The 11290-nt window shown below is 40.0% G+C and overlaps 1 protein-coding gene across 1 annotated transcript in view; it reads left to right on the top strand.

Annotated features, from left to right (window-relative positions):
* Window positions 1-10603, top strand: part of SCN11A (sodium voltage-gated channel alpha subunit 11) — an 81107-nt gene extending 70504 nt beyond the window's left edge. Inside the window, 4 exon segments of the mRNA XM_019662725.1 lie at window positions 549-558; window positions 2087-2187; window positions 6025-6295; window positions 9332-10603. Coding sequence (XP_019518270.1) covers window positions 549-558; window positions 2087-2187; window positions 6025-6295; window positions 9332-10359 — 1410 coding nt within the window. The 3' untranslated portion in view covers window positions 10360-10603.
* Window positions 10604-11290: the final 687 nt, after the last annotated feature.

Raw genomic sequence — 11290 nt, 5'->3', positions numbered from 1 at the left:
ATTGAAAACATTTATTTGTAAAGATATATACTCATATACCCCTATGTTCATTGCAATATTATTCATGATGGCCAAGATGTGAAAACAACTGAAGTGTCATTCAATGATGCACTAGTTCAATTTGTCTATTTTTTCTTTTGCCTTTGGTGTCATATCCAAGAAATCATTGCCAAATCCAATGTCGTGAAGCTTTTGTCTTATGTTTTCTTCTAAGAGTTTTGTTGTTTAGATTTTACATCTATGTCTTTGATCCATTTTGAGTTAATTTTTATATATGGTGTTAGGTAAGGATTCACCTTTATTTTTTTGCATGTGGATGTCCACTTTCCCTAGCACCATTTTTTGAAAAGACTGTCCTAGGGCTGTGTATTTTTGGTCCATACTGGTGGTGTAAATTCAAACCCTTTACCCTCATCAAGGCAGGCCTGGATTCACTAATTATCAGGGAAGACTGGGTTTTTACCCATAGTACAGACTAAGATAGTTTCCTAATTGTCTTTCATTGCCAACAGACACATTCTGTTTCTTTTTTCCCCTTGCAATGGCAGCACTTGGAGAGTACCAGATTCATGCAGGGATCTTGACATAAGCCCACTGCCTTTTTTCCCATGACCCCTTGTGGTTATTAAAAGCCCAAGATTCTAGTTTTTACAGAGATTAGCAAATGCTCTTAGGCCAACCATGGCTTCAGGGCCAACTTTCTGCTCTTGTTTATCTCTCTTGATTTTCAGACCCTGGAGATGTCCCTTACTTTTGTACAAATTAAGCTATACATTTGAAGGATTTCTATTCTATTTTATTGGCTAGCATTTCCAGATATTTTACTTTCCCTCAGATTTCCAGATATGAAAATCCTGACTCATTTTTCTATTCTTTCTTCCTCAGTAGTGAAAACATTTAAAGGTCTCTAATTTATTTTTTCTGAGAATGGCTCTGGACAGGTGTTATGAAATTTTCATAATAGTGACCTATGCATTCATTTATTTAGGAGAATTTTAATTGCCAGTTTGTGGGATTTTTTTGTTGTTATTTAAATTTTTGTTACTAATTTCTGTTTTTATTGCATTGTGGTTTGACTCATGCAACTTGAAATATACTCAATTTTTGTAAAGATTATGTTTGCAAAGAACTTTTGTTTATATTACAAAAATTGAAATGCAGGGCTGGCCAAGTGGCTCAGTTGGTTAAGAGTGCGAGTTCTGAGCAACAGGTTCGCTGGTTCGATTCCCACATGGGCCCGTGAGCTGCGCCCAGAGTTGAGCTGCTACTGTGCTGCCAACAGGTGACAGGATGGCTCAGCTGGGGAGAGCACATGCTCCTAACAACAAGGTTGCCAGTTCAACTCCTACATGGGATGGTGGCCTACACCCATCCGCAACTAAGAATGAACACAGCACCTTGAACTGAGCTGCCCTGAGCTGCTGACGGGTGGCCGGATGGCTCAGTGGTTAGAGCATGCACTCTTACCAACAAGATTTCTGGTTTGACTCTCACATGGGATGGTGGGCTACGCCCACCTGCAACTAAGATTGAACATGGCACCTTGAGCTGAGCAGCCGCGAGCTGCCCACGGGGGGGCCGGATGGCAACTGGACTTAAAGCTGAGCTAGCTGTGCCCTCCACAACTAAGATTGAAGGACAGCAACTTGGCTGTCCCCCTTCCCAATTCCCCAACACTGTTCCCCTTCCCCAATTCCCCAATAAAATCTTTAAAAAAAGAAAAGTAAAATGCAAATGATAAAAGTAACATTTCTCCTGTATTCCTTACTATAAATCGTATTTCCTTTCAGCCCTCCCCTAGAGTCTGGCCTCTTTTGCTTCCCATTAGAATTTTAGAATTGTTGATAGGAGTGTAATATAAGTTTAAAACTATTACTGATAATTCAGAGCTTGTTTCCTGCTTGTGTTTTTATTTTTATTTTTCATTTATTTCTTTTTTTTTTTAGCTGAGCCATCCTGCTACCTATTGGCAGTTTAGCAGCAGCTCAGCTCGGGCATAGAACCGCTGTTGCTCAGAGCTCAAACTCTTGAGCCAGAGCTTGTTTCCTAAAATAATCATTAGCTCTCATCTTCTTCATATACTTAGGTGGCCAAGACATTTTTATGACAGAAGAACAGAAGAAATACTATAATGCAATGAAAAAATTAGGATCCAAAAAACCTCAGAAGCCCATTCCAAGGCCTCTGGTGAGAGCAATTGATTAATTCTAAATATATAGATCTATTAAGGGGTTATGATGAACTCAGATGTTTACAGTGCTGTTCTGATTTGATTTTTTAAATTTATAGACATTATTCAAGAACTCAATAAAATCCCATATATGCTGGTGTCTGGCTCAAGGCCTTAGGAAAATTAGACACTCAGATTCAATACTAGGCGCCTGGTCAACAACTTTGTTTTTTAGTGAGCACGCGGTAGGTGCTTAGTATATACTTATTGCAATGACGTGAACTTAACAGTCTGTTTTCACTTAACCTTGACCAGTTTAAACTATATTTATAATGTCTTTTGTCAACTTTTTCTGCTGTGAAGTTGAGGTCATGCATAGTCACTTCCACTTCCCAAGTGTTTATGATAAACTTTCTATTTTAGGCGCTGACAAACTTTTTGTGCAAAAGGTCAGGTGGTAAATGTTTTAGGCTTTGCAGGCCATATGGTCTCTGCTGCTACTACTCCGCTCTGCCATTATAGCACAAAGCAGCCATAGACAATATAGAACAAATATGCATGGCTGTGTTCCAAAACAACTTGATTTAGAGACACTAAAGTTTAGATTTTGTATAATTTTCATATGTCAAAATTTTAGTCTTCTTTTGAATTTTCCCCCAAACATTTGAAAAACTGTAAAAAGCATTCTAAACTCACAGGCTCTACAAAAACAGGTGGTGGGCTGGATTTGGCTTCCAGGCCATAGTTTGCTAACTAACCCCTGCTTTCTACGAATCCTGCTTTGCCAGGCACTAGACGGCTGTTCTGTGATTACAGTCTAATTGAAGAGCTGGGATTTGAGAGCATAAGATTATAAAGTAATACAATAGGCACTGTTGGTAGCTCTGACAAGTGAGTTTGAAGGATTTCAAGGCAGGGAGGGTCAGTGGGAGTTAAAAATCTGGGAAGGCAGCATGGAAGAGGGGCTTGGTATCAGAAGCATGTGGAGGATTTGGAGACTTTCATTCAAACATGAGACCCCCAAGTTATCTAAAGTGTGTTAAACTTACTGCTAGTCTCAGCACTCAGACTAAAGCCTGGCATAAAGCGTGTTCTGTGTATTTTTTCCTTGAATGAAAGAATAAGTTTTAGGATAGACGCAGAGTCCATCCCACTAGGATTATATACTTGCTTTGCACTAAAAACATTTGTGAATGTCAGGGCCAAGTGTTTAGAATTTATAAAATGAATTTTTGGCCAAGGCGTTACTGATAAAATTATATTCCAGAGGTTTAATCTGTCAACAGAACATGGAACTTCAATTTGCCTAAGTCAAATCTAGCTTTTAAGTACTAATTTCACTTTGAAATTCTTATCTGAACTTAAGACAACAAAAGAGACAAAGAGAAGTATTATTTACATGAGCATGCTATGTAACCACTAACTCAACACCAGTGGGCCCCAGATTTGGAGTTAACTAACACTCCTGAGACACAATATGTCCCCCCATATTTACCAGTTTATTTCATGAAGGGTCTATAGCTAGCAGTGCAGCACACAGCCAAACAGAAGTTACAGTGACACAGACACAGCTTCTAGGCCTCTCCACTGCGGTGGGCAAGCTAGCAGGCTGCAAGCGATGAACTTGAAGGAGATATAGGCTGCTTTACCACAGGGAAGCTGCCACCTCTGTTCCTTGACTATCTTTTACAGCATGTTTCTCACGTGGCTCATCTGGGAGTAGGTGCCACGTCACAGCTCTCCCTATGCAGCTGTTAATCACCAGTCAAGGCTTCACAATGAGCGATTCCAACAACCAAATACAATGCCACCAGTTAACGCTGCACTTTTATCTTCACTCCTGTATTCCAGTGTGACATGAAATGAATCCAACATCATATCCCCAGATGGCCCTGAGTTGGAGCTCACAGAATTTTTTTTTTCATCTCTAAAATCTGAATACTATCTTTTGACCTTTGGAACAAATGAATAGCAATTGCATGGGGGTGGGGTGGGGTGGATACAGCTGTTTGAATCTGAGCAGTGACGGATTTCACTTCCAGCAGTAAGTACAACAAGGGATTTGAATCATTTTTTATTCTTCCTGAAGCATCCTCCCAGGGTGGCTTCATTACTGAGTTTAAAAAAGTCATACTGAGGTGTAGGGGTCACTGTACATTCCAAAGTGACAGAGAATGATTTTGATCATCTACCACTTCAGGTAACTTATACCCTTAATCGCCTCCATTTGTTCACATATTAGAGCTGAACTGTAGGGCCAATGCCTTCCCTCCCTCATGTTTATTGTTACCCCTCATCCCACCTCCCTGGAGAGTACCCTTAAAAGTGTTTTTTTCTCCAGGTCCTGTCTGACTTCCCGGGTGCATTCTCACATAGAAATGCACTTGACTCTCAAGTTTCTTCTCTAGACTCCTTAAGACTTAGGGCTCCTGGCACAGAGTTTGAAAGACACCAACTTAAATGTAGTGCCACTCCAATGCTGTTCCTCCCTCCTCCTCCTCATTGCCCTTGATCCCCTGAGTGATATCAGTCACTCTCTTGGTGTTAATTCACATCTGTATTGATACAAATGATCTCCACATCTACATTCCAGCTCTCTACTAAGTAGAGCTCCAAACCCATACTTCTACTTGCGCATGGTCCTTGGAAGCCCCATTGGCACCTCAAAATATGCTCAAAACAGATCTCATCATCTCCCCCCAAAATTCCTCATCCTCTGTTCTCCGGCTGGCTGAATGGCCCCACCAGCCAGAAAGGATATAACTTTAGTCTTAACTTTCCTGTAGCGCCCTCCATTCAAACACTCTCTGACTCCGTTAGCTCTTAAATCAAAATGCTTAAGTCTTTCTCCACTGTTACCACCACAAACCAACATCATCTTTTGCCTGAATGAACTGATGCCTGGGGTCTGAAGGATGAATTCTCTATGAGTTCTCTCAATAGAATAGTGTCTGTATACTTTGATTAAATGATAATGTAATATATACAATATATTGTAAAACAACCAATGTATAGCCAAGAATACCATACAATATCAGTGTCTGAGTTTGTGTTTAACAACAGTTTTCTGCTAAGTAAAAAACAAAATAGTGCTTCACAGTAGTTAAAGAAACAAGTGGAATAATTCTGTCATTTCACTGCGCATGGTAGATTAGGCATGCAAACTTGAGTTAGTACCTGTACCAGAGCAATTGGCACATACTCACTTTGCAAGGTCACCATTAGTAATAATATGAAATAACCAGTTGTTCTGTGTCTGGTTTTGTAATCATTGGGTGAGAATCCCATTTATCTAGCCTTATCTCCAAGTGAGCAAGAATTAGAAAGTTGGCGTTTCAGAATTGCTTGAATATAGAGTTTTGGTTAAGTATAAGGTTTGATTATTCTGAACTGAGAAATGGAGCCTTGGAGATGATAATTCCATTTTGTCCAACATAATTAGGTGAGCAGATATTCTCTGCATTAATGTTATTGAAGTCAAAATACAGAAACAGATGAAATGTAGAGACCAAAGTTTATCTTTTTATTATTAAATCCTTCATGAGCTGTTTTATTTTAGCAAAACATCATCCGTCACATCCAAATTATGTTGTTACTAAGAATTTTTTCATTTATACATTTTTGTTTTAAAATAAAAGCTATAAGCCTACAGCTTAAAAATCAGTTATTTAATTAAATTTAAGTGAAACTATGTATACAAGAATGTCTGCCCTTTAAAAAGGGTCTGTGCTTTTTTAAAGAGAGAATAATTGTAAGAGAGAATAAATTCTGTTGTGTGGGCCTTCTTTATCCATGTGAGTTCATCCTTACAACTCAAAACGCTCTATGACTCCTTTTCTTTCTTTTCTCCTCAGAACAAATGCCAAGGTCTCGTGTTTGACCTGGTCACACACCAGATCTTCGACGTCGTCATCATTGTCCTTATTTTACTCAACATGGTTAGCATGATGGCTGAGTCGCATGATCAGTCTGAAACCATGAAGACCATCCTGGACCATCTCAACGTGGCCTTCGTGGTCATCTTTACAATTGAGTGTCTCATCAAAATCTTTGCTTTGAGGCAATACTACTTCACCAATGGCTGGAATTTATTTGATTGTGTGATCGTGGTCCTATCTATTGTTAGTAAGTAAAATTAGCAGCCAGAGGGGTTTTCATCAGAAGTAAACTTGCAAGTCTTCTGGTTTGGAAGTATGTCCAAACTATCCACAGAGCAACACATTAGGCTTAATGTGATTTCCGAAAAAGCAGACAGTCATACAAATGTCATTCTTTACCGGGAAGTTGCTAGGAGATGCAGAGTCATTTCCATGCCCATAACTGTCTACGCAATTAAAATAGAGAGTTAAATGATAAGGAAGATCATTTATTTAATAGTGATAAACAAAATTAAGATGACTTAAAGGTTTCTGTGGGGACACCTTGTTTATCCAGGTAATTGAGTCAAAGTTCTATATTTCCTGTACAACAAGAAGCCCTAATGAACATTTTATAGTTTTAAGGATTTGGCATTGAGTTCCCATGTTTTTCTCTGGTTCAAAATCCATGTGCATGTCAGATCACAATTAGTATACCCTTGTGACATTGTCAGGCCTTCCCTCACCTCCTGTACGAGGTCTCTGTGGCCCATCCTCGACGGGGCTTCCACAGTGTGCCATGAGGCCAAGCAGTACTTTCTCTTTACTCTGTATCCTGTGGTAACTTAAACCACAGCATGAGCTGTGCTTGTCTCAGCTGCCTGGGCCCCATTCACCAACCAGCCTCACTCTATAATCAGTGTATTTTCCCTAACCACAGGTATGATTACCTATAACATTTATGAAGGAAGAATAGGAATAAAAGAGGGTTTTTGCCATATACAGTAATACCTTGGTTTGCAAGCATAATTTGTTCCGAAAACAAACTACTTGTATTGCAAGACATTGCTCATTTACCAAGTTAAAATGTATTAGAAATGTTTGCTTGTCTTGCGGAACACTCGCAAACCACATTACTCGCAATCCAAGGTTTTATTGTACTTTTATCCTTCATGGCTAAACCGTAAGAGTTTACTCTGGGTTTCTGAAGTCTGCTTTTCACTAAACTGAAAATTTGACTTTTTATAATTATATAAAACTGCCCAGGGGCCCTTCTCATAGCTCAAAATGCAATGAAGACAATGAAAACTGATTTCACAGGTGGAAGCTTTTGTGCTATTTCAGAAAGGATGCATCAAACAGATATATTGGATCAAAATATTTTGGGTCCTATCACTACAGCAGCAATGCAGATATTCCAGAGAGCAAGAAAATGGGACAGTTCATAGGCTGTTCTGGTGTCTAAGTGATGAAGTTTATGTAGATATAGTTTAGAAATAGATCCTTCCATGTCCTTATAGTTAAATAGACATTTAGTCTTTATTAGTCAATTCCAGTCACTAGTCTTGGTAAAACTGACAAAAGCAATCATGTTAGAAAATGGTGCTATGATGCATCTGGAGCAGCCCTCTGAGAACTTAAAGAGCCCTTCCTTCAGTATAAAGAGAGCAGCTCGTGCGTTCCACTATTTATTGAACTCCTTCCAGGCAGTGCCAGGAATCAAACGATTTGCGGAAATATCTCTGACTTCTGTGTTTTGAACAAATAGTAGGCAATTGCAATTACACTGCAAAGCCCCGGATAGCATTTCGCTCCAATGGTTGAGAAAATACACACGTTGAGCCAAGTCCTACTCACCAATGTAGGCATTTTATATGCCTTTGCCACTAGGTCTGCCATTCAACAATTAGCCTCTGCCGTTTCTCAAGCTCTTTCCTAAGCTTTTAGTGAAATACAAAATGAGTGTGAGTCCAAGTGAACCTTTCCAGGAGTTCACAACCCAGTTGAGGTATCAAGACCTACTCACCTTAAAGAGCCAGAACAAGATAGAGAAATTAATTGAACACCAAATCACACGGTACCCAGAAGAACTGAGCTCAGGGATGGGACAGAGGACTGTGGCCTTGACTGCTCAAAGGAATATTCATAGAGGAGGGAGGCCTTAAAGGATGGACCTCCTCCAGTTGTTGCTAATTTGGTGCTTAATAAATTCCACATCTTGCCAGGACTGGCTGCTCAGTTAACATATGAATTAAGCTTCTATGGCACAAATGGGCAGGAAGTGAAGTATGTGTATCGTCAACTAGTTCTCTTGTGTCATTAAGTGATGGCAGATAATTCTGGCTGCCTACCACGCCGCAGGACGTTAGAGAGCCCCCAGGGCAAGCGCAAGGCTATGCCTACACAAGGCAAACATGTTCCTGCCATTCTATACGATTTGGGCCAAAATGGGACTTGTTTTAAATCTTTGTTTCACTTGCCTGCAGAGCAGGTAATGAGACAAAAGGGTGACATGTTGGGCCAAATAGTCAGCAGTTTCCAGAAACCTCTGCTTGAGATGCCATTTCTGGGGTGTCTGCAACAATAGAGAAAGTATGTCCAACTGAGTCCCTTAAGCTTTTTGAGTTAGGCTTCAGAATTCCTTAGAATGAACATATTAACAAATATGAGTGCTCCGTGGCCCCTTTAACCCAAAGATGAGCATATTAACCGCCATCTCACTCCAGCCCTGACCTCACCATGGCAGACTGTGTTCAAATCCCTCTTTACAAATATGAACCTGTGCCTTTAAGGAACTTTGAGGTTAGGGGTTCCACAATTTCCAGTAATAGCCCAACCTTCATTCGCAGAAATTTCCCCTTGCACTCTAATCTAAAAGATGCCATCTATAGTTTATCTGTTTTCCATTTTATATATGCAATAAATATGAAAAACTGTTATACTGTTACCACATGAATGACTTTAAATGCCCAACGTAGATAATGTACTTCAAGTGCATGAGATAACTCACAAAATAGCCTTTCATAAGCTGCATTTTCTTTCCTTTACTTGGGTCTTTAATATTTTAGACATCCTATCGCACCTAAAGTCCCATCTAAAACTGTATGGCCCTTGGAAACTATTTTCCAAGTTAAGGCACAGATAGATTATTTTCCCTTATATGGATAAATAAAATTCTTAATTTTGTGCATAACTTAAGTATTGATAAAAGTTGGTCCCACTAAGATCCAAGGCAGGAGACATAGTCTGGGTCTGAAACCACTGTGCCTGCTAGAACTTGATTGACTGTTTTCCTTCTCCTAAGGTACAATGGTCTCTACCTTGGAAGAACAGGAACACATTCCTTTTCCTCCGACACTCTTCAGAATTGTCCGCTTGGCTCGGATTGGCAGAATCCTGAGGCTTGTCCGGGCAGCACGAGGAATCAGGACACTCCTTTTTGCTCTGATGATGTCCCTTCCCTCTCTATTCAACATTGGTCTCCTACTCTTTCTGGTTATGTTTATTTATGCCATTTTTGGTATGAACTCTTTTTGCAAAGTGGAGCAAGACTCTGGAATTGATGACATATTCAACTTCCAAACTTTTGCAGGCAGCTTGCTCTGTCTCTTTCAGATAACCACGTCAGCAGGCTGGGATACCCTCCTCAAACCCATGTTGCAATCAAAAAGTTCCTGTAGCTCCAACTCAGAGAATTGTCACCTCTCTACCATCGCCATAGCCTACTTTGTCAGTTACATCATCATCTCCTTTCTCATTGTTGTCAATATGTATATTGCTGTGATTTTAGAGAACTTTAATACAGCCACCGAAGAAAGTGAGGACCCTTTGGGTGAAGATGACTTTGAAATATTCTATGAAGTCTGGGAAAAGTTTGACCCAGAAGCAACACAGTTTATCAAATATTCCTCCCTTTCTGATTTTGCGGATGCCCTTCCTGAGCCTTTGCGTGTGGCAAAGCCAAATAAATTTCAGTTTCTAGTAATGGACTTGCCCATGGTGACTGGAGATCGCCTCCACTGCCTGGATATTCTTTTTGCTTTCACCACTAGGGTGCTCGGTAACTCCGATGGTTTGGATAACATGAAAGCCATGATGGAGGAGAAGTTCACGGAAGCCAACCCTTTCAAGAAGTTATATGAACCCATAGTCACCACCACCAAGAGGAAGGAAGAGGAGAGATGCGCTGCTGTTATTCAAAAGGCCTTTCGAAAGTACATGAAGATGACCATGAGTGCCTTGGATGACAAACCTCCTACGCCCCTGCAGATACTCTGCAATGGAGACTTGTCCATCTCTGGGGTGGCGGAGGGCAAGGTCCACTATGACTGAGCCCCTCACCTCTACCCCTTCCTCACAGCCTCACAGCCTCGCCTCCAGCCTCTGGGCGCCAGGGGTCCACAGCTCAGTGTATCAACAAACAGTGGACTCACTGAATTAGCTATTTCATTTCAAAGTTCACTTCAAATGGTTTTTACAGAGCTATAGGATAACACTGCCTGACTATAACCACTGGCACTCTTTTAATAAGGAAGAAGATGCTAGAAAAAGCTGTAGGGGACACACTAATGTTATGATTGAAACACAGTTCAAATTATGTCAAAAGAATTTTAAAGAAATTAAAATTATAAATTATGGTTTTCCATATGTTTCTAGGTCCATTACCCAATATGTTTGTTTAATGTTTTCCCCAATGCAAGTATGTGGCTTGTCACATATAGCTCTTTTGCATGCTAAGTGAAAATTCAAAACTTGCCAATAAAGAAATACCTTATTGCAAATGTTTTTACCAACATTAAATATTTGAGGTTTATTTCAAACCTAAAAGCATGATCTTGACTTGTCAGTTACCATCCTATCTTTCACCAGCTGCAGTCTCTGTTATATATTTGGAAAAATAAATAAATAAACGAGACTTTCATTTTGCATTTTATTCAGATACGACACTGAAAATCCTCTTGTTTGGTGATTGTGTAAGTAGTGGTTTAAATGTGATGCTTCGCTTGCAGTCAAAGGTGGAAGCCAGGAGTGTGCTGATAAGCGTATAACTGTTGGCTCTTCAGAAAAAAAAAAAAAAGCCAGGGTTTGTAGCATTTACTGATTTCTATGGTGAATACTTCCATCATGGCTGATTTCAAGCTACCAAAATGATATTTCTGAACATGGAGTTGAGAGGCAATTACTACCACCAGGTCTCATGAGCTGGCCCAAGCTGGCTCCAGTACACTCCTGGCTGGAACCAGTAAGAAAGTCTCACTTGACA

This window comes from Hipposideros armiger, unplaced genomic scaffold, assembly GCF_001890085.2.
Source record: "Hipposideros armiger isolate ML-2016 unplaced genomic scaffold, ASM189008v1 scaffold_380, whole genome shotgun sequence".
Lineage (NCBI taxonomy): Eukaryota > Metazoa > Chordata > Mammalia > Chiroptera > Hipposideridae > Hipposideros > Hipposideros armiger.
The sequence above is the reverse complement of the archived record's forward strand: the minus strand, read 5'-3'. Positions and strand labels throughout refer to the sequence as shown.